Source organism: Desmodus rotundus, chromosome 3 (assembly GCF_022682495.2).
Source record: "Desmodus rotundus isolate HL8 chromosome 3, HLdesRot8A.1, whole genome shotgun sequence".
Classification (NCBI taxonomy): domain Eukaryota; kingdom Metazoa; phylum Chordata; class Mammalia; order Chiroptera; family Phyllostomidae; genus Desmodus; species Desmodus rotundus.
The window spans coordinates 198,458,385-198,480,753 of record NC_071389.1 but is presented as its reverse complement, the minus strand read 5'-3'; the positions used below and the strand labels follow the sequence as shown (position 1 = coordinate 198,480,753).

Genomic DNA, 22,369 nt, shown 5'->3' with positions numbered 1-22,369 from the left:
CCAGGAAAAGGCTCTGGCTGGGCTGCCCGGCCTCCGTCCTTTGGATGTGGAGGTGATTTTTGGGTTTTGGCAGCTCTAGTGATGATAACAGTTCGCACTGAGCACTTTGTAGGAGCCATTCCAGGTGCTTTCCTACATTATGTGGCTCCCAGGAGGAGCCCACAAGGCAGGTGCCATCATCACCCCGCACTGATATGGAGGGAAACCTGAGCAGGGGCTTAGCAGCTTGGCCAAGGGCACACGGCTGCAGTGGCTTCCCTGGCAGCGGGGCTCTGCGTGAACCGCTAGCGGCCCTGCCTCTGGGAGGGACACTCATGTCGCACTCAGAACGAGTGACTGTGTGCTCTGCCTGCAGGACCCATGGTAGGACGGCGACGTCTCTCTGCTGCCGTCTATGAATGCAGGGAGGTCTTTGTTCCAACCACAGGGCCATCCTTTCACCCACGTGGCACTGGCTTGCGTGGGCCTTCGGGAGGCTCCCTTCCTTCTCTGCCTCCAGCATCCTGCCCTCCCTTTCTTCCCAACCTGCCTGCCCTGAGGGCCCAGCTCCAGCCAGGAGCGGTGGCCAGGCCCAGAGGCCCAAGACGTGGGTCTTCACCTTCCTCAGGACAAAGAGGAGACAAAGAGGACTGAAGCCGAGCTTCCATGTGTCGCCAGGCTAACTAAATTTCGCCCTTTTTACCCCGTTTGTCTTTGGTCAGCTCCCCACGGGAGAGTTAGGTGGCAGTGAAAGAAGAGACCCACCAAGGAAGGACATCTCACCTGGCTGCCTGAGAGGGGTGCGTGCTCCCTGCAACTGTCTGGGGGTCCAGAGAGACAGGAAGTTTCGCTGACCTCCCTGAGCCCACAGTGGGTGTTTGGGAATGTTTTGACACTCCCCAACCCGCCCCCTGCCCCCGCCGCCCCACATGCACAGAAAGACTGTTCCTAAGTGAAGGCTGGATTCCAGAAGGTATAATTCAGTTAAAGACGTAAGAAAGAAAGATTAAGTAAACACGCCCTAGGCCCAGGCTGTTTGCTCTCTAGCATGTCACCACACAAGTCAGGGACGCTGCTTCAAGCCTGGGCTCCACGATGTCAGAACATGTGGTCTCCCCAGCCAGCCGCGACTCGCGCGTCCACAGGACATCCGGTGACCTAGCACAGGTTTTACGGGACTGCCCTGGTGCCTCGCGGTTCTGTCCATGCAGCCTTAGTTGTTTCAGAAGCAATTAGGAAATGGTGCGAGTACTAAGCTGCTTGCTCAGTGTGTGATACCCTCATGAAGGAAAGACAAAAGCAATGGGTAGATTCATTTTCTTAAATAGGTGAATTTTCCTAAAAGAGAATTTAAAAAATTATGGCTTGAGGGATAAAGAAACAATTTCTAGAATCATAACCATTTTGCAAACATACCTTAGCATTATAACACCACATTAGCGTGAACGAATGTACCGGAATGCAGGCTGTTTGCCCAATAAAAAGACTGTGTCACACCCAGAATGATGCCATTCACTGAAACGTACAAGCTTTCGGTTAATTCGCAATATTCTCCTAATCCCACTTCCATCGGCTCTGCCTTGGTGCTCTAGGTATTAATTGCCTCTTAGAGCAGGTATTTGAACACATCTCCTCTTTCATCTGAAGGAAATATTAGCATATCGCAGAGCTGTTGGGACAGATTGCATCTGAGGCACTTTTTCCTCCCCGCAGAAAAGCCTATCAATCATAACTGAATATAGTGATTAATAATGTCACAGCTCTTTCTCGTGCGTCTGCGTGCGACCACAGGAAGACTAGTGCTTGCGTTGTGATCCAGAGAACTTCCCAGAGCAAAATAGTCACTTGCCATTTTATATAAAAAAACTATGTTGAAAACACTTCTACTCCAGAAACTATTTTTGTTGCCCTGTTATTAATTTACTAAAGGCTTCATCAGGAAGCTAAAGCAAAGATTCCATTATATCAGAATTTGTAATTATTTCAGACTTAAGTTTATCTTTTTTTTTTTAAAAAAGAACTTCTTTCTGTATGTAGCTAATCAACAGTACAAATGAGATCGCAGGGGTGAATGTTTGAGGCAGGGCGGGGTCAATACTTGGGCTCGCCCCCTGGGTGTGCCACTGAGCACCAGCACGCGCAGTTTCAGCGACCCCGAGCACACGTCCCTCCGCGGACCGTCTCCTGGGCTGGGACCTGGGAAACGGCGTGCAGGGCTCCTGTGGAGATTCTCTGTGAGAATGAATATGACATGAACCTACCATAATGCCGGAAGTTACTCAGAAAACCGGGAGTTTGCCTTTGGAGGAGATGAGACGTGCATAATTATCTTGTGGACCGTTACACGGTAGCACGTGGTCATTTACGGTTTACAGCTACAGAGAGGAGGGGCCAGAGGGCTCTGTGCCGAGGGCACGCACATTTCTGTCTCCGTCTGGGGCTCAGGGCTCACCACTGTCAATAGCACAAGTGACAGCCTCTGACTGTCCTCCTCACTCACCTCCCGCGGCCTCCCCCCCCCACCCCCCCGCCGCCCCGTTTCAGTAAACAGGTCCAGCATTCACCGAGTCATTCAAGGGCAAAGCTGGGACCAGCCTTGGTGCCTGTCTTTCCCTTACTGGTCCCTCTGCCATCCCTAGTCCCTCAGCAGGTCCAGTCCACTGTGTCCTGAAATCGGTCCTGCACCCATCACCTCTGTCCATCCCCACTGCCACCGCTGTCCCCGCCCCAGGCTTTGCCAACAACCCCCAGACTGCTTTCCCTGTTCCCGCCCGGCCCTTATCCTCGGTTCTGCACAACACCCAGAGTCACCCGTGCCCTGTGGGTCGGACCTCCTGAGGCCCCTCGGGTCCAGATGCTGGCTCTCGGGGGCCTGGCTTACAGCGCTCGCCGGGGCAGTCACTGCGGGGAGATACCCTTTGATTGTACTAAAACTGTGCATGTTCTTTAACGTCAGTTGGGCCGAGGCTTTTGTTGTGTCCTCGGAGCGAGCACTTCTCTACCTCGCTCCCCGTTGTGCCTTCGGCACCTGAGGGGAACGCAGTAAGTGTGTCTGGGGTGAGCCAGTGAAGTTTTGTAGGAAAAGCTCGCAGCCATCGGAGCCTGGGAAAGACTTCACGAGAAAAGCTGAGCTGGGAGCTGCAATTGGGCCCTGGCTGGTGTTTTGCTGCCCAGGATGGGGTGGAGGGTGCAGGTGCAGTAGCTCCCAGGACTGCGGTCTGGCGGAAGAAGGGGCCCTGGAAGCAGGGGCAGTGGAGAGGGCAGGGGTGGGCGGAGGCATGCCTGTGACCGTTCTGCAGAGGGCTCCGTTTTTCCAGGCAGGAGGGGACTGTCAACTTTGAAAGGCAGGCTGGAGAAAGAGATGGGAGACCTTGAAGGCTGGACGTTAACCCTAAAGCACGGGACATGGTGTGGCCGTGGAGGTGGTGGTAGCCATGGCTCCTTGAAGGTGTCTGACTGGGGGGGTGGCCTGAGAAGGGAGGTGCTGGGAAGTGCCAGCAGAGCCGTCACCTCTGATCGCAGGGGTGCCTGTGATCGGACTTGGAAGGAGTCAGGCACTTGTCGCTGTCAGCCTCCATTTGCTGAGCGCCTCTGGTGTGTGGGGCACACGTAGGGTTCCCAGGAGGGGATCGGCTTGCCCGTCCCTGTGTGGAGCCCTGTCCTATGAGCCAGCTGGGGTCAGGGTGAGAGGGGCCCCTGTATTCTTGGCCTGCAGCGCCTGGGGTGGAGCCCATCCTGGGCGTGTGGCCTGGGTTGGCGAGAGAGGAGAGAGAGGAAATATTCTAGATCTGGCTACCTTTTTAAAGCCTTAGGTATTTAGACTTGGGGCTTATTTTTCGAGCAGTGTCAGAAGGTCCATGGGTAGATAAATTTCTTACTAGAAGTCGTCAAGCCCTGTCCAGGTGGCTCAGTCGATTGGAGCATCATCCTTACACCAAAAGTCTGCAGGTTTGATTCGCAGTCAGGGCGCATACGGAAGGCAGCCATTCGATGTTTCTCTCACATCGACGTTTCTCTCTCTCTCTCCCTACCCCCTTTTCTCTCTCTGACTGAAAACATATCTGCCAGTGAGAATTAAAAAAAAGTGTTTAAGCTGTATGGTGCAGATAAGCATTTTAAAAATGGAACTCGAGTGTGGGGGAAGGTTCACGTGGCTTGTGGCGCACAGAATAGCAAGTTTTTCTTTCACCGCGGCTGCAAGGAAACCCAGCGGCAGACGTCTGCATTTTCGCTCCGTTACAGCAGCCGTGGCTTTGAGGTCGCCTTTGCTCCTTTTCGGTCAGCTCCCTTCGCTCTGTTTTCATGGTCTCATTTCAGTGTCTTTTTATGTAAGCTTGTTCAGTTGCGGTAGGAGGCAGGGTTTGCATATGTGCGGTAGGTAGTAACTGCGAAGCCCTGGGCCTGTGGGGGTGAGCACCAGCCCAGGGAGAGTGACCCCCCGGCGGGGGCAGGAGATGAAGAACCCTTTGTGAAGGTGAGCCGAGCCCCTCCCACATGTCCCCAAATCGAAAGTTTCTGTTGATGAGCTTCTGAACGTACTCTAATTTTTTCCTATCTGGTTTGGCTCATCTCTACCAGCTGGTAAATAGGAAATGTTCACAGTAGGAAGCCAATACTCTGTGGAGTGTAAACAGATGGAATCGATATAAAGTGACAAGTCAGACCGCGCTGCGGAGGATGCAGAGCCAACGCAAGGAAGATAGCAGTCACCCGCTCGCTCCGTTCCAGTTCATTTCGTTCTGAATAGTGCCTCATCTCTGCACAGCTGTGCCGTGCGCCCCCTCCTTTCTTCTGGGCGGATAACGACAATTCCAAAGAAAAACTTTAATTAAAGATTTTATACGAAATAGCCAAAAGTAGAATAATAAGGAAAATGAGCATTGATGTGTTTATTGTAAGAGAACTCCTTTTTCATGGTTTCATTTAAAAAATTTACTCCTTAAATGTACAATGAATGTAGTTGTGGTGACAGAAAGGTGCAGGGTGACAGAAAGGTGCGGGGTGACAGCAGTGGATGCAGAACCCCCCCACTCCGCTGCGGAGCCCGGACATGGGCGCCAGGCTCTCTGCTGGGGCTTGGGAGGAGGCTCGCTTGGCAGGCAGGCGAGGGATGCTTCCCCAGCCCCTTCTGCCAGAAGCCAGGGCAGAGAAGGCAGTTCCAGGTGAGGAGCGAACAGAAGACAGCGGAACAGCGCCTGGTAAGAATGTCGAAGGTTAAGTTACTGTGTAAGGCTGGGCTCTGGCATGAAGAAGCTTCGTCCTCCTGGGGGGGGCGGGGCGCAAGGCCCAGAGCAGGGGTGTGCCACTTGAGGGGAGTTTGGGCCTCAGGAGACCTGAGGCCTTTTCTGGGCCTTTTCCGGCCCTCTTTAAAGTCTGGGCGGGCATGTTTATTTGGCTCACAGCTTTCCTTCCCGGAGCTCAAAGTGCTGCAAAAAGAATTTTAAACAAAGAACCATAGAGTAATAATAACACCCACTGTTAGCAGTTTATCGAACCATCCGCACTCAGTGGGGTACAAATATGGAGCCGTCTGAGTTTTCGCCTCACACTGTTTGTTCCCAAGCAGGCGCTAGTGCATCTGCCTCCTTTGTCCCTGAAGGATGGCTGTCTGAGGCAGATCTCTGGCTTTCTGGTCACATTTAGCGTAAACGAGGCCAGCACAGGCTGGCCCAGGCTAAAACCTTGAGCTCGGGTCCAGCTGTGTGGCGTCCCTCCCCGCCTTCCAGTTGGTGGATCTGTGAGGGGCCAGGAAGGGAGCAGGTCCATCTCCCCGCACTGTGTCCTCTGCGGGCAGTAGGCAAAGAAAGGCTGCTCTCTTGCAGGGCACAGGGGGCGGGATCAGGACCACGCCCTGGGGCCTCCAAACCTAGGGTTCCTGCTGAGGAGGCTCCACCTCCTCCTCAGGCCTCTTGGGTCCCCTGGCCTGATGAGCAGCCCCTGGAAGCGGGACAGCTCGCCTTCTGCCTTTCTTGGTCTCTGCTTATACACCCATGGAACATCCACATGCCCCATCTCCGCCAACAGTGGGAGTGCAGGCCGCTCTCATCTGCCCGTCCCAACCTGCTCTGTGTGTCTGCTGAGTTCCTAGTTCGTCCCCAGAAAGGTGCAGAGCAGGTCACTGAGTCTGCTGGGAAATGAGATGCCTATCTGCCCGTCTGCAGGCACCCTCCTGTCTGTACAAGGGCTAACCTGGCCTGCAAGAGCGTCTTCCCCATGAATGCTGCAGTCACCCCATCAGTCCATCCATCCATCCGTCCATCTCTTTACCCATCGTTCATCTGTCTCCCCATCACCATCCATCTGTCCGTCTATTTACCCATTTTCCGTCTGCCTGTCCATCATCATCTATCCATCCATCCATCCATCCATCTATCCACTCAATAAATGTTCATCGGTCCAGGCCCTGTTCTTGCCTTGGACTCCCACCCACTGCAGAATTGTCCTGTCACGGCCCACGTTAACTTGGGCTGGGCAGCAGGGCTGTGGACGGGGATTGGCGGGAGGAATGCTGGTTCAAGCCCTTCCTATTTCCCGGCATGAGTGTGGTTTCCTGGTTGTTTGGATCTCTGTCCTCAGCCTTTGGTCCAGCCAGCAGTTCTATCACACCGCCATTTATGGAGACACATGAGCATATTTCCCCTCCCACAGACTGGTCCAACGCCCTCATTCATTCCCGTTTCATGGAGGAGGAAACGGAGGGTGAGGCCGCTGCTCCAAGGTGCAGATGAACGGGAAGAAGCCAGTGGTCACAAAGGGGAGAGGGGGTGCTTTAGTGCAGGCTGAAGGCACAGGTGGGTGTGGCGACCCAGGGAGGGCTGGCAGGGAGCTGTCCAGCAGAGGCACCGGCTTGGCAAAGTCTTGGTGGATGAGCGCACTTGACTGTGTGAGAAAGAACACGGAGCCATGTAGCTGGAGCTGAGGCAGGAGGGGAGAGTAGGGGTGTGTGGTTGACAGGTCTTTGGGGGAGGCGGTCAGATTATCTAGGGTTTGGCAAGCAGGGCAAGGACTTTCCTTAGTGGGAAGACACCCCGCTGCACTCGTGAATGGAATAGTTCTGTACGGCTGGATCTGGGGGCTCGGGGTGGGGGGGGCGGTGATTGTGTGAGTTGGAGCTGGGGTGGGGGCGTCCGCAGGAGGCTCAGAGACAGCTGGCTCTTACTGTAGACTTGCCCCAGTCACACCGAAATGGCAGAAGTCTAGCTGGCCTAGAAAGGAGCTAGATGCTGCCTCTCTCCCCCCTTTCCTCTGCTGCCCTCTTCTCCCTTTGCAGAGCAGCGGGAGATGGGGAGGGGCCAGGCTGGTCCCTGGGACCCCCACCACATCAGTTCTGTCTACCTTTTTCTTCCCTCCCACACTGCACGGGACAAGGCTTGTACACCACGGCCCCAGCTCGGTTGCCTTTGGTAAGCCTCACCATCTGCAGCTCTGTTCAGATCCTGCCAAACTTCAGTCTGACGAGCGATAAGAAACTTGGAGACATACCTCTGGTGGGAGTGAGTTCTGTGCCAGGCTGGCGGCTCCCCGGCGTTCTGCGCGGAGGTCCATCTGGGTTGCTTTGGGGTTTTAAAAAAGCACATCACCTCCTGTCCAGCACCTCACCGGAAGAGGTGAGCTGGATCAGGCCACAGACTGGGTGTGAGGCTTTGTTTGGCCAAGGGAGCATGTGCTCTGGAGGCCAGGCCTGTGCTTCAGAGCTTTAGCTGCAGTGAGGGGGCGGGGGGCGCACCCATAGCTCAGGTCGGCCTGTCTTCCTCTTTCAGCATCCCCAGTTTTGGATATGAAGATAGTTTCAGCCAGCGCCCTCTGGGGGTTGGAAGTGGGAGATGGGTGTGGAACTTAGCACAGGACTTTGCACACGACCGACATTCAGGTAACATGCGTTCAGTTAGCATGTTACTCCATTCAGGATCGGCCCTGAGGGGGTGTTGCAGATGTATAACAAGGCTTCCCCACAGTGTGGCTTTTCCCCAGGCAGGTGCGGGGGGAGCAGGGAGCAGGCATTCGGGGGTGGGGGGAGACAGTACGGGCAGTCGTCATATTAGGGGTGAGAAGGACTTTGAGGAAGGTAAGCGTGTGGGGAGCGCGGTATCCTGTCTTACAGGCATGCTCAGGGGCCCCAGTTTTGCTAAGATGACACTTGGGCTGAGACCCTGATGAAGTGCAGAGTGGCAGGTGGCCCCCCCGGGGTGGACCAATGCAGGCAGCATGATGGTGCGCACAGGTGCCCTGAGGCAGGAGGACCTGGCCCTCTCGAGGGGCAGCAGGCCTGTGTGGATGGAAGAGCCACACTGGTGGGGGGAGCGGAGGGGGAGAGCTGCTGGGAGCCAGTCTGGGGAGCCTGGGGGCGGTCACAGCAAGACCTGGCCTCACCCTGGCTGGAGGGGTGACAGGGGCTGGATTCTGCAACTGTGGTGACGGGAGGGCTGCAAGGCCGTCTGGACAGAGAGGACAGAGGGTGTGGGAAGAGGCGAGTCTGGCGGGTGGCCCCACCCAGTTTGGGGTGCAGAGGCTATGGGAAGGGCGGTCGGTGAGGCTGGCCAGGACGTCACTGGGCAGCTGGGCCTAGAGCAGAGGCTGGGTTGGAGACAGGCCTATGAGAGCCTCCAGCTGCTCCTCGAGGCTGCAGGGCCGGGCCCCAGGCATCAGGGTGGTGACTGGAGGGCTGAGCCCTACGGTGCTCCGAGTGCAAAGGTTGGGAGAGGAGGGCCGAGGCGGGGACACCAGGAGGCAGAAAGGCGAAGGTAATGGGGAGAGGGCTGTGGATGCCATAGGAGATAGGCTTCTGGGAAGAAGGGGCCATGAGCTTTGTCGGTGCTGCTCTGGGGACAGTGGGTGAGGGGGTGGGGGCGCAGGGTTCTGGAGGCCGGCCACATGGGTGTGGGGTCCAAGGACAGGGAGCGGAAGGGTGTGAAAAGGAGCCAGGGCAGCAGGTGGGGTCCTGGCAGGGAGAAAGTTGTTGGGGTTCGGTGCTCAAGGGAGGGAACTGGGAAGGTGGGAGGGGTGCTTGGAGCATGGGCCTAGATTTGGGGGTGGCAGTTATTAGGAATGATTAGGGGGTGGCATTTGAGCAGGTAGCCATGAGCCCTGGAGGGAGGTGGACCATGAACGGAGGGACCGGTCGTTAGAGGTCAGCTGTGAGAAGTAGTCTGGAGACCGGTGGGCACGCCAGGGGCTGAGGTCCCCCAGACAGCCGTGAAGGGGCACAGGAGGGTCTCCAAGTGACCCTGCAGGAGGGGCTGGAGTTCAGAGGTCCCAGGAGCCAGCTCAATGGCTCCTGTGGCATGAGCAGGACAGCCACCCCGGAGCGAGCTGCGAGGCTGGTTGTTCTGGAATCCGGTCAGCCCAAGACTGTCGGTGAAGGGAACCATCAGGAGCAATGTCAATACAAGGGAACAGATTAGTTCACCTTGGAGTTTTCCCTACACTCTCTCCTCAGACTTTGCTCATTTTCCTCAGAATCAGGGCTGCCCTCGGATGTGGTCCAGTATGGGGTGGGAGAGGGAGGCCTTCCAGGGCCCAGCCCTCCCGGCTGCTCAGCACTCTTCCCGCACAGTCCCAGCCGCAGCCGCGTGTCCTGTCTGGGAGTGAGAGGAGGCTCCATGCTGGTTCAGTCAGCCCCCAGCACCCCTCCTAGCTCAGATGCCGCCTCCTGCAGGAAGGCCCCCAGAGGGCTCTGGCTGGAAGTGCTTATTCTCCATGGGAAGGCCTATGGTACCTTGTTTGTCTCTGAGTTGGCTCCTGTGCCCCCGGGCCAGGCTTTGGTCAGCACTCACGTCTGTGCCGCGCCGTCTCTGTGCCACAGGGTCAGGTGGTTAAAGGGCTGACCTGAGCAGAAGTCCCAGCATCACCCACACCCAGCCAGGTCGCATTGGGTGGCCGGTGGATCCTCCCTGTACCTCCCTTTTATCTAAAAATGGGGAAACGCCTACAAGTGGGCTGGGAGGAGGCAGCCACGTGGCTCTGTGCGGGGCACACGTGGAGCCTGATGGATGTTTCTTCCCTGAAACCTAAGTAGCTGAAGGGCAGGCGCGCGGCTCGGCACTCTGCGCAGCTCCCCGAGCCGGTCCAGGTGTTCCTCATGCCGTGCGCCCCGCAAGGCTGCGCCTGCTGAACGTGGGGCAGATCTCCGTAAAAATTTTCTGTAATATCTTTTAAAAATTCAGAGGGGGTTAAATACACAGTCATATTTTTCATTCAGCTCCTAGTAAAAATAGTTTGCATATGGCTATGAAAAATAAAACTTGTGTAAGTTTAGGTATGCCAGAACTGTAGTTTTTAAGTATCAGTTAACAAAAAAAGATTTTTCATACGGCTTAAAAAGGAATGAATTGTGTATGAGACTTCTTTACATCAGGATTTAAAAAAAAAATTCACTAAGACTATTTACAGAGAAAATTGCCTTGAAAACATTCAATAAATGCAAAGTGTTCTTTTTTCCATAGACATGTCATTTTGCAATGCTTACAACTGTGAGTCTTTGAAAACATTTTATTTTACAAGAAGCCATTTAAACACTCACATTTCTTATTACCATTTCAGTTTTCAAAACTGGATCTTTTGACTTTTCCTAAATCACTTTTATACACAGATTTTAAAAAACATTAAAACTGTCATCAGTGCCCTGAAGCTCATTGATGTCAACAAGACCGGCCTGGTCCAGCCCCAGGGGCTGCGGAGGGTTCTGGAGACCTTCTGTTTGAAGATGAAAGACAACGAATATAGAAAGTGAGTAAGTGAAGGAAGGCTGAGAGATTGCTCTCAAAATTCGACCTGTCGGGTGCCTTGGGGCCACAGATGTCCTCCCTCCTGCCTCGTGCCTCCAGTACTCTGAAAAGAGGCCCCTCCCACCTCTTCTCCCCTGTCTGGCCCCTTCCGTGGATTCTCAGACGTAGGGGCCGAGGATTCTAATTCCTGAAGAAGCCTGGGGCGTGCGCATCTGGCCTGCAGCCTCAGCGCCTAGATTAAAGCCCTCCATCACCAGCCCACTGTCCTCTGGGCTGGCACCAGCCCTCCGTCCCTTGTGGCTCCAGCTCACAGTGGACTTGTTCTCAGAACTGGGGTACGGGGTGTTGGGAGAAAAATGAAAAATTTTCCGCCTGCATTCATGAGTTAATGGGCTCCCTGTTGGCTCTCCATCCTGATAGAGCCACCGAGACTTCACTCTCCTTGGAGGCCCGTTCCTGCTGAGGCTGGGGGCCGTTGCCGTGGGGGAGAGCGAATCACTGCACTTTTAGCTGGTCCTTGGCGTTCGAATGTCACTTCCGCATGCTCCTGACTCCAGGGCGGTCCGTGTACGGACAGCCAGCTCGGGCTTCAGTGACTCCTTGAGCTGTGAATGGAAGCCACTAGAAGGAGGGCCCATGTTTAACTTTATTTATATAGTACTCTGCTGGGAGGCACTCTCTCTCCTGCCTTTCCCACTTTTGTAACTATCCTCCAGGCCGCTAAGGAAGCACACACAGCAGTCCACCCAGAGACCCAGGTTCCACGTCACACTGCGGCGAGCCATCGCTGTGCCAGTGGCTCTCTGCGTCCCTCACACCGAGGTAGTCAAGCGCACACGTGACTGTCGCAGGCCCTGCAGGGTCTGAAAAGCAAGGAGACGTTTAAAACAACGGATATTTCCTAGTCTGCTGAATAATTTCTTTTTTCCTCTTTATAACCCACCTCAGAATATAAAAGCCATAATAGATGTTTTAATTTTTACATCTTTCCGGCTGGGAAAGTGTCCAGAATAAGATCCAAACAAAACAAATTAAATAATTTTGTGCACGTAATTATAGAACAGAAGCAACACTCTTTTAAAGCAGGCAATCAAAAAACAAAACTGTTTTATTTGACAATAAACCTTGCGTTTGGCACTGCAGTCTCCAACCTAGTAAATCTATAAAAAATGTTACTGTCTGCTCCCCCATCTCGCAGGCATTGAATAATAAAGAACTCCACACGTTTTTATTTGAGATTTTTTTAAGCCTCAAAAACAATACCGCTTTCACGATAAGGCTTGAGAAACTTAATAGAATTGCTTTCCTTGAGGATGGAAACGTAGGAGATCAAAGCAGCCCATTTCTTCAATTGCTTTAATGCCTCTCTGATTGATGCTGAAGAATACACTTGTTCCTTGAGAAGCTGCTTCAGTATTAACTTTGCCTTTTAGTTTTTTGAGCAGGAAACACAATGCATCTTTGAATCCTTTTTTTTTTTTTAAATAGCTTTCTATTTCATTTTAGCCTTCAGTTCTTGGTGTGGTAGGTAGGCGTGGCCTAGGCGTTGAAGTCAGGCATGCTTGGGGTCAGGCCTGTGCCCAGCCTTTCCTCTCTCGTGAGCCGTGGGGGGCTGCCGTGTCTCTCTGAGACTCAGTTTTCTCTTAAGGAACCAGAGACCGAGGAACCCACCTTGCAGGGCTGGTATGAAGATTCCACACAATGCACAAAGCATGCTCGCCATGCGCAAGTCACAGAGTAGGTGCCTGAGTCACAGTGACGAGACCGTCATCTGTTGATTGCATGGGAAGCGGCTCTCTGTGGGCTGTAGAATACTGTCCCGTCTACGTGGACAAGGGGCCAGAAAAGGTTCCACCAAGTTTCATACTTAATCAGACCCTTCCGAGACTGGTTGGGTTTTCTTTTATCATTCCCACCTTACACCTACCCTCCATTGCCTGCAGACCAAAGGACTTGAGTCCAGGTGAAAGAATTTATAAGCAGCATGAAAACCAAACTCCCTTCCCACCCCCATTACTAGAAGCCAGTCTGCTGCCGGAGCCTAGGAGTGAAGTCCCAAGGCTCAGCTCCAGCTGGTGAACCTGGAGAGGTTTACGGGTCAAGAGGTGTCTTCCCTTTGCCGTGAGAATCGGCCTTCCCATGTGTGTGGACCTGCCTAGGGGACTCTGTGGATGTGTGGGTTCAGGTCCCTGGGAAAGTGGCCTTGGTTGTGGCATCTTAGGAATGGTTGTGTCTCCCAGGCCTTTATTCTTGTAAAAAAGCCCCGTGAGACCCTGCAGGCTTGGGCAGCGCTGAGGCTTCATCTTTGAAGTTTCATCTGTACGGGCGCTGTTACCACGGGCTTCTGCCTGTGCTCGGTGAGCGTGCAGCTGGCACTGTGTCTGGGTGTGTGCTGGGCGTTGGGAAAGGCCAGGGTGCTCTTAGGGGCAAAGAGCAGTTCACAGGGTCGCCGGATCCTCACAGAAAGCGAGGAAGCTGGTGGCGAGATTTTCATCAGCATCCTGACATTTTCCTGGCGCAGACAGTGGCCAACACCTTCGGGTGGTAAGCAAACTGGAAAAGGAGCACAGTAGGGCCGCTGTCTGGGTTCTAGAACTTACAGCCTTCTTGTCACCAGACATGCTATGGATGGAAGAGGGAGCTATTTAGGGCGCAGCAGCGCTAACATCTGGCAGCTGTCATATCTCGAGACAATTTTTCTTTTTAGAACAATAGGCAAGCTTCGTCAGAGTGGAAGAAAAGGTGCGCACTGAAATGAATGCATGACATTACTCTTTGTTAAATTTGGAAAACAGGAAAATAACAAATACTTTAAGGGATAATTACTAACTTTTTAGAAAGCAGCACAGAATTAGATAATTATAGAAACCAACACATATGGAGGTAATGTAACCAAACACTTAAAAACTGTCATTTTTTAATAAATGTAATAATGCAGAAATTATGTAGAAAACTATCAAGTGGCAGATTTGAATAATTGGAAAAAATCCCCATTTATCTCAACTTTAAATAAGGAGTATCAGTATATTTCAGGGAGAAACATTGGTTGTGCTTAAAAATGTCCTCTGTATAGAAATCATTTCATGGGACAAGACACCTGCCCCACCCCCAGCCACTGCACTTGACCACTTTGAAACGGACTGTCACCTTGGGCCTCAGGTTCTCTGGGGAGATGATGTGCTTGGTCAAGACCGTGGGCCACCTTCTCCCCTCCACCCAGCTCTAGGTTTCTCTGATGAATGATATTCCACCAGGAGAACCTGTCGGTGGCCCAGCTCCGTGCCCGCCAGTGACCCAGTGACGAAAGGGAAGTGGGACCTACCCTTGCTCTGAGTGCAGAGGCGGCTCTCCTGTCACCTATGCCATGGCGTCCCCTCCCACCTCCCTCCAGAGAAAGGAGAAGTCCCTGAGGTGTCCCGGGCAGGAGCTGCCCTTTGTTTGGGTCCCAGGCGTTCCTGTCCCGTTCGACTCTGCATCCACCCACCCACAGAGTCAAGCGCCCTCCTTATAAGTGTCCATTTTTTAAAGAAAGGGTGATATTTCCTAGGGTCTCCTTTTCTTTTTTTTTAAATACCAAATCCTCAAGATTGTATTGTCACATAATAAAACAGGAAACTCAGAACTGGGCCACGTGGCCCTTTCTCCTCCCGTCTCCTTCCAGTTCAGAGCGCCGGCCCCTCGCAGTAGCCAGCGCTCTCTCCGCTCTGCAGCCGGGCTCAGCGAGCTCAAGCCTCTGCACAGTCTTCGTAGTTTTAGCCTTTTCGCGGAAAATCGGCTTAGTCTGCCCACCACGGCCACTCTGCTTCCTGCCCTCACACTGCATCCCTTCTCCTACGGCGGGACTCCGGGGGCTCGTGCTCGCAGCTCTCCTCCCAGGAAGGCCGGCGGGTTTCAGCAGTTTGCGAGGGCGGGGCGGAAGAAGCGCTGGCGTTCACGTTTAACTCGGCTCCATTCAGAAGCACACATTAAAATGAACTCCAACGGCAGAGTAAAGACTACCTCAGTCACAAACCGTCTCCATCTTTAGCCTCTGTCTCATCGTTTCTGATCACTGAAGAATGTTTCTGTTTCAGGTTTGCGCAACACTACAGCATTGATAAAGATACTGCAGTGGATTACAATGTCTTTTTGAAGAACCTCAGTATAAATAATAACTTAAACCTTAAGTACGACATGGGAAACCAAGGTACGTATTTTTAAAGTTCAGAGCTAAAGATGTCACCATCCCTTGGCATGGTAGTTCTTCTCCGGTGGCCCTGTCCCGAGGACGTGGTGTCAAACAGGGAACGCGCGTCATCCCCAAACAAGTCCCGGTGTCGTGATTTGTGAGAACAACTCGAACGTCTCACTAGACGGGAGGGTCCGTGAGTCACCGCACATGCCGTGCTGAGGAGCGCAGCCGCGAGCCACGGCTCCCCCGCAGGGCAGGGTAATGTGGAGCGTGTCTGTGGAATATCAGCAACTGGCGGGAAAGAAATTCCAAACTACAGAATATTTCGAAACCGTATGTCTCCAGGTGTTGTTCGGTTCTTCTTCCGGCTGCTTCCATTTTTTCCAAAGGTTTGACAATCTGCATGTTATTCCTTTCACAATGGGGAAGAATTTTACTGTAAAAGGGCAGAAAGTTGAGTAGTTTATACTAAGCCGATGCAGGCTTAGAAGCTCGAGAAGTTTGCCTTTCTTCATCCTAGCCAGGTCAACATAAGGCCTGCAGGCCAGTCCCCTGAGGACGCGTGTCTGAGGGATGCAGCTGGACAGTCTCGCTTGCAGCCCTCTGGTCACTTGAGAGAAACCAGGGGGTTTCTCGTCTCAGAGCTCACCGCCTGTGAGTGGCCCATTCCAGGGCAGCTGGTGCCGAATGGTTTCAGCTGAGTTCAGCACAGCAACTACTCCCTGAGCACCTGATTCTCAGACCTGCCTCCCCAGCAAGCTTAAAAACCACAGATTCTCAGATTTCAGCTCGGTGCCACCCACTGAGGGAGATACTCCCGGACTACTTGTTAAAGCCTCCCGAGTTCGGGGAGTTACTAGACCAGGTGATCTTCCAAAGGCCCTTCGTCCCTCGTGTTGTGTTAGTTCATGCGCAGGTCCAGTGCTGCTAGGCCCTCACTGGGTGCAAAACCAAGCGCACACTCTGTGTTTAAGAAGTGTGCACGCGCGCGTGTGTGTGTGTGCATCATTTAGGGCTGGTATATGGTGTGTGTGTGTGTATGTATATATATACATACATATACATACATACATACAGGGTCCAGCAGAAGTGATGCCTGCTGAGTGTGGTTGGTAAGATAATTTTATGGATGTAATGATTTATGGTTTTGATTTGAACATTTCACCTAAAACGTCATATGGTGTGCTTGAGCGTGACATTGTTGTGCTACAGAATTACATGTTTATGATTTTGTCGTAAGAAAGGGGTGTTATTTGTGCCGGACCCTGTGTATAACACACATATTAAATAGGGCAGGTGAGATAAAGTAAGTCCCATAAAAAAGAATAATCAAAAGCAACTATTTATTGTGCTCTGTGTAGATACTTTATAAACCTAAATTTCAGTTTTTATTTCTCTGAATAGTTTTGTGAAATGGGTTTGATGATCCCATTTTCAGGTGAGAAGACTTGGACTTGGGGTGCTAAATGAATGTCCCAACGCCACATAGCCGGTTTGTGGTGGAGTTGAGATTTGACGGTTCAGCTCCAAAATAAATGATTAAAATGCCTTCGAGGGAAGAACAGATGTCACGGAGTGCTCACGGGGTGAGGGGTGGGGATGGCCGAGCTGGGAGGCAGGACCAGGATTCCCAGGGTGCGTGTGGCAGATGCCGAGGAATCAGGCACCCTGGTGCACGGCCCTGGGGTGTGTGCGGTTAGCCCAAGTGGGATGTAAGGTGGGATCTAGCCTGATTGAGGAGCGTTTTCATCCTAAGTAAGTTCATGTACCAAGTTGATAACCATAATAGTTGACCCCACGTCATGAGCGCTTGTTCCATGCCGGGCACTAGTCTTTCTTTGTGGTCACCGCAGCCGAGGGAGGCGGGCACAAGGGCAGAGGAGCAAGGGGACGGCCACCCGCGAATAAACAACCACCATCAGCATCAATTCTGGCCTCTTCTCATGCAAGTCTGTGCAAGGGAGGGACAGAGAGGAAGAAAGACATTTGGAAAAATGAGTTCAGATACAGGGTCCGGCAGAAGTAGGGCCTGCTTGAGTGTGGCTGCTTGGGTGATGATGTGGGTGTAATAATTATACTTCTAATTTGAACATCTCACCTAAACTGTCCTGTGGCGTGCTTGAGCGTGACATTGTTATGTTACAGAATGACATGCTTAGGACGTTGTAATAAACAGGGGTGTTATTTGTGCCGGACCCTGAGAATGCTATTTTGTGTGTTTATTTTTACTTGAGTGTATCAGAAAAAAGAGAAATTGACATGAGAAATGAGGAAAGTGTTGACTAAATCGGAGCTGCACATCACATGGGTGGGTCACACTTCCCCTCCCCACACCCTCGCAGACTTCAGCCCGCTGCCTTCTGCTGCCGAGTGCAGCTGTGCAGCAGTCTTGGGCCCGTCCGCTTTCCCCCCCTGGTCGGAACTGGCTGCCTAAAGGGTTATGTACCCCCAAATTTCAGCAGTATGGCTGGGGTGTGTCTTGGTGTTGAGCTTTCTGCAATTTCCCAAAACACAGTGTATTTTCAAGTTGCCAATTTAATTACTTCTTTGTGTCAAGGTTTTTTTTTGAGGGGGGGTAGTAATATTATGTACTTTCTAATATCTTCTGTCCCGTTTTTCAGATTTTTAACCGCAGTGACACAAATTATCCTTGTGTTGGATTGTCTTTGTCTTCCGTATTGATTAAAATCTCTCAGTGCGCTTTATTCTCTTTTTCCTCTGCCTTCTCAAGGGTCATCTCGGCTCTTCTGTCTGTACCTGTAATTTGATTTTCATTGAAGTATATTCTGGTACGTGCTGTGTCTACTTTATTACTTCTATAATGGTGTTTCCTTTGGTCTACTATATTTTTTTTCATCTCATTTTGTTGTTTTATTATCTTCTTTTATTCTTTTACTGAATTCATGTTCTTACTAAGAAGTTCTATAAAGTAATTTTGTACCTCGAGTTAGATTTTTTTCCCAAAAGGGAATCTTTGCCTTTTTGCATTATTCCTCCCCTCCTTCTGTGTCCCCCTGCCTGCCCCTCGACATTTTTCCTGTAGGGTTTGCATAATTTCAAGAAATTTGGATAAGTGAGCATTTTATTCCATTGTACATCTTTAATTAATCACAATCTACTTGTAAACAATATGACGCAAAGTCACGTAACGTGACAGTGTTTGCCCAGCTCTTCTTTCCTGCTTTTGTTACATTTCTGTCGTATATCGTACTTTTACAGACGCTGTAAGCCCCGTACGTTGCTGCAACTTCTGTTTTTTAAAGTATATTCTATTGATTATGCTATTACTGTTGTCCTGATTTTTCCCCCTTTGCCCTCTTCCACCCAGCACCCCCACTCCCTCAGTCAGTCGCCCCACCATTGTCCACGTCCATGGGTCATGAGTAAGTTCATGGGCTGCTCCATGTCCTCTGCTGTACTTTACCTCCCCGTGGCTGTTCTGTGACTCCCTCTTTGTACTTCTCACTGCCCTCACCTCTTCACCCATTCTCCCCACCCCCTCCCATCTGGCAACCATCCAAACACTCTCCGTATCCATGATTCTGTCTGTTCTTGCTTAGTTTTTTTAGATTCAATTCTTGATAGATACATATTTTTTGCCATTTTATTGTTCATAGTTTTGATCTTTTTCTTAAATAAGTCCCTTTAACATTTCATATAATAATGATTTGGTGATGATGAACTCCTTTAGTTTTTTCTTGTCTGGGAAGCCCTTTATTTGCCCTTTGATTCTAAATGAAAGCTTTGCTGGGTAGAGCAATCTTGGCTGTAGGTCCCCACTTTTCATGACTTTGAATATTTCTTGCTAATCCTTTCTTGCCTACAGAGTTTCTTTTGAGAAACCAGCTGACATTCTTATGGGAATCCCCTTGTAGGGATTAAAAGCACTAACTGCTTTTCTCTTGCTGCTTTTAAGATTCCCTCGTTATCTTTAACCTCTGGCATTTTAATTATGATGTGTCTCCGCGTGGGCCTCTTTGCATCCCTCTTGTTTGGGACTCTCTGTGCCTCCTGGTATTGCATGTCTATTTCCTTCAGCAAATTAGGGAGGTTTTCTTTCACTATATTTTCAAATAGATTTCCATTTTCTTGCTCTTTCTCTTCTCCTTCTGGCGCCCCTATGATGTGAATATTGGACTTCTTGAAGTTGTCCCAGAAGCTACTTATACTGTCCTCATTTTTTTGGATTCTTTTTTCTTCTTCTTGTTCTGATTGGTTGTTTTTTGCTTCCTTGTGTTCCAAATAATTGATTTGAATCTCAGCTTCATGCACTCTAATGTTGTTTCCCTGTAAATTGTTCTTTATTTCAGTTAGTGTATCTTTCGTTTCTGACCGGATCTTTTTTATGCTGCTGAGGTCCTCACTGAGTTCCTTGAGCTTCCTTACAACCAGTGTTTTGAACTCTGCATCTGATAGATTGTTTATCTCCATTTCGTTTAGCTCTTCTTCTGGAGTTTTGATCTGTTCTTTCATTTGAGCCATGTTTCTCTGTCTCCTCGTTTTGGCAGCCTCCCTGTGTTTGTTTCTATGTATTAGGTAGAGCTGCTTTGACTCTGTGTCTGGGTAGTGTGGCCTCATGTAATAAGTGTGTCCTGTAGGGCCCAGTGGCACAGCCTCCTATATTATCCAAGCAGGGTACTCAAGGTGCACCCTTCATGTGGGCTCCTCTTGGTTGCTGTTGGCACGTCAATGGGAGGGATTTACCCAGGCCAGTCAGCTGCAAGGACTGGCTGTGACCACTTACCACCAACCTCTGCCCTCCATGGAGGATCAGCTGTGCAGGGGCAGGTGGTGGCGCTCCAGCGTGGTCTGTAGCTGTCCAACAGGTGTGTAGGCTCTGGGGTTTCCTCAGCTCCCCCATATCTTTTACCTTCTTTCAGCAGGCCAAGGTCAGCCCCCACTTTAGGCACCCTGCCTAAGCTATAAAGTGATCTGAGGTGGCTGCTACTTGTGCTGGGCTTGGAGATTCCCAGTCAAAGCCAAGCTATGAATCTGAGCTGGCTGCTGCTACTGCCAGGCCTGGGGCTCAGGGAGCCAACTGTTACTTGTTTGACAGGATTTAGGAAGCTGTGAAGCGTGAACCAAGACCAGCCATTCATGTGGAAAAGCAGCTTGGGTGGACCTGTAAGTAGGGTGGGGCACGGTCTCTGGGGATCTCCACGGCAGGTCAAACAGTGTTAGCTAGGCTGGTGGGGTCTCAGATATGCTACCAGCTTGCTGGCTCTGTGCGGGGAGGGTTTAGAAAAGGGACAATGGCCTCTGCTCACCTTGATGCCTGGCACTTCAGTTTCTCCCCGTATGCCACCGGCCTTTCAAGCTGCAGCCCCGGTGCTGGAGCTCAGAGGAAGTGAGTCTGACAGGTGAGTCCGTGTGTGGGTTCTTTAAGAGAAACTGCTTGGGCCTCCAGAAGTTTCTTCCACTGACTCATTTCCTGCTTGTTTTTGCAGCCAGAAATTTTAGGGATTTATCTTCCTGGCACTGGAACCCTGGGCTGAGGGGCCTGGATGAGGCTGGGACCCCTCGTTCCCAAGATATCCCTCCCAAATTTTTATCCACCACATGTGGGTGAGGGACCAGCCCTTTCCGAGTCTGTGCTCCTCCTACTGGTCTGGATGGATGTGGTTTTTTTAATTCCATGGTAGTCAGACTTCCATTCCACTTGACTTCTGAAAGTTCTGAGTGATGGTTGTTCTATGTTTTAGTTGTGATTTTGATGGGGTTGTGCAAGGAGGCACATGTCTCTCTACCTAATTTCAAATTGTGACCAACTGAACTGGGTCTCATCCACGTGGCGCCCTGATGCACGACCAGCAGTCAGTGTTGAGGGAAACAGGTTTGTTTACAGGAGGACCCCAGCCTCGGGTGAATGGGGCTGGGGGCACTCCTGCTGAGCCAATGCTCTCCCCCCAGCCCCAGCACTCCCCCTGCTCCCCGCCAGGCTGTAGGCCACACCCATGCCCAGAAGTTCCCCAGCTCCTTATCTGTTCCTAAGCCAGTTGCACAAACAGGTCTCCAGGCCCTCTGGAATGTGCACTTGTGAGGTTCAGAGTCGCCATCCTCTCGCAGCAGCTCTCTCCTGCAGCATCGGGGGTGCGTTGTCCTCAGCCTCCATGCGGTGGTCCAGGAAACTTGTGCTGTGTTACACTGGATCACAGTGGAGTCCAGGGAGGCACATGTTCCAAGAGAGTGGCTTCTCCGTACGTGCTTCAGAGAAGCAGAAGTCCGCATTCAGCATTCCCAGTCACAGTTTAGTTGGGCTCCGAGCATCTCCCACAAACCTGTGCTTGGTTTGGCAGGCCCCCGCACATCTCCATGAGCTCTCTTCTTACACCCTGTCCTCTGGCCCACAGGGCTGCTACCTCACTATAGACCACATGGCATCCTCCTCCTTACTATCCCAGGCCGCATGGCAGAATCCCCTTCTCTTTCAGCCCACCGTTATTTTAAATGCGCAGCCTGGACCTTCCTATGTGACCTCATAGGCAGCTCTTCCTATGATGTGCTACTTTTGCCAGCTCCCCCATATCTTTTACCTTCTTTCAGCTGCCATCTTTAGTCAGGGCAAGAGTTACCCATGATGCACAGAACATCTGGAGTGAGCATTCACCTCCCCTGGCTATGTTCACGAGTCACTATACTCTCTGTAAGTCACATACACCTTTTGCTGGGGACAGCAACACACACAGCTGTCAGCTTGCCATTGTTATGCATAGTATCTTAACCACCATTATCTTCCACTTCTCCCTTCCCCCAATCCAGGTTTGGGGGGGTTTCGGGTGACCCCTGCTCTGCACCCCACTACAAAATAAGTGAGACTCCTTCAGAGGAAATTTAGGGACTATGGGGAGGTGGCAGGAATGACGAAGCTTCACTGGAACCTGGTGTAACTGGATGAGGTGTGGTTGGGTCTGCAGCCAGCCGATGATTGTAGCGGCTGCAGCCACTCGGTGCCTAGAGGCAGCTCCCAAGGGCAGGTCTCAGGCCTTTGATAGCCCTTCACCCCCCGGCCCCTGGCTTGATGGTTCCTGTGTCCCGTGGGTTTCTTTAGGGGTGCTGTGTGCGTCCCTGTGAGCTTCCATCAGTGTACCAGTGCCGCCCGAGTGGAGGGAGCATAGGACACAGCGTCAGCAAGTGCGTGGCCAAGGCAGAGCATGGTTTCGGCGTGGCTTCCTCATCCCTCAGTGAGGCTGTGCCTGCTGTTCTGAGAGCCTGAGTTCCAATGCTCGGCCTGCCCAGGCCCCAGCATCCCAGGTCCAGTTCTGAAGGACCGGCTGGCTTTGTATTTTATCGTGTAGCCAGAGAGTCCACTGCAGAAGCCTTGCCTCTCCCTCCCTCCCTTTCTCTCTTCCTTCCTTTCCTTTCCTCTTTCCTCCACTTTCCTTCCTTCCCTCCCCTCCCCCCTCCCTTCCTCACCTCCCTTCCTCCCTTTTTTCTTTTGGTAGGAAGTGGGATTCCAGATGACTGGCAGTTTGTTAACTACAGCTGAGTAGTTACA

The 22,369-nt window shown here is 51.8% G+C and overlaps 1 protein-coding gene across 10 annotated transcripts in view; it reads left to right on the top strand.

Annotated features, from left to right (window-relative positions):
• EFCAB6 (EF-hand calcium binding domain 6) overlaps positions 1 to 22,369 on the top strand; it is a 166,845-nt gene that overhangs the window by 40,826 nt on the left and 103,650 nt on the right. For all 10 annotated transcript variants that reach the window (XM_045187052.2, XM_071221106.1, XM_071221105.1 and 7 more), the window contains 2 exons: positions 10,568 to 10,704; positions 14,777 to 14,889. In XM_045187052.2, coding sequence (XP_045042987.2) covers positions 10,568 to 10,704; positions 14,777 to 14,889 — 250 coding nt within the window. The remainder of the gene's footprint in view (positions 1 to 10,567; positions 10,705 to 14,776; positions 14,890 to 22,369) is intronic.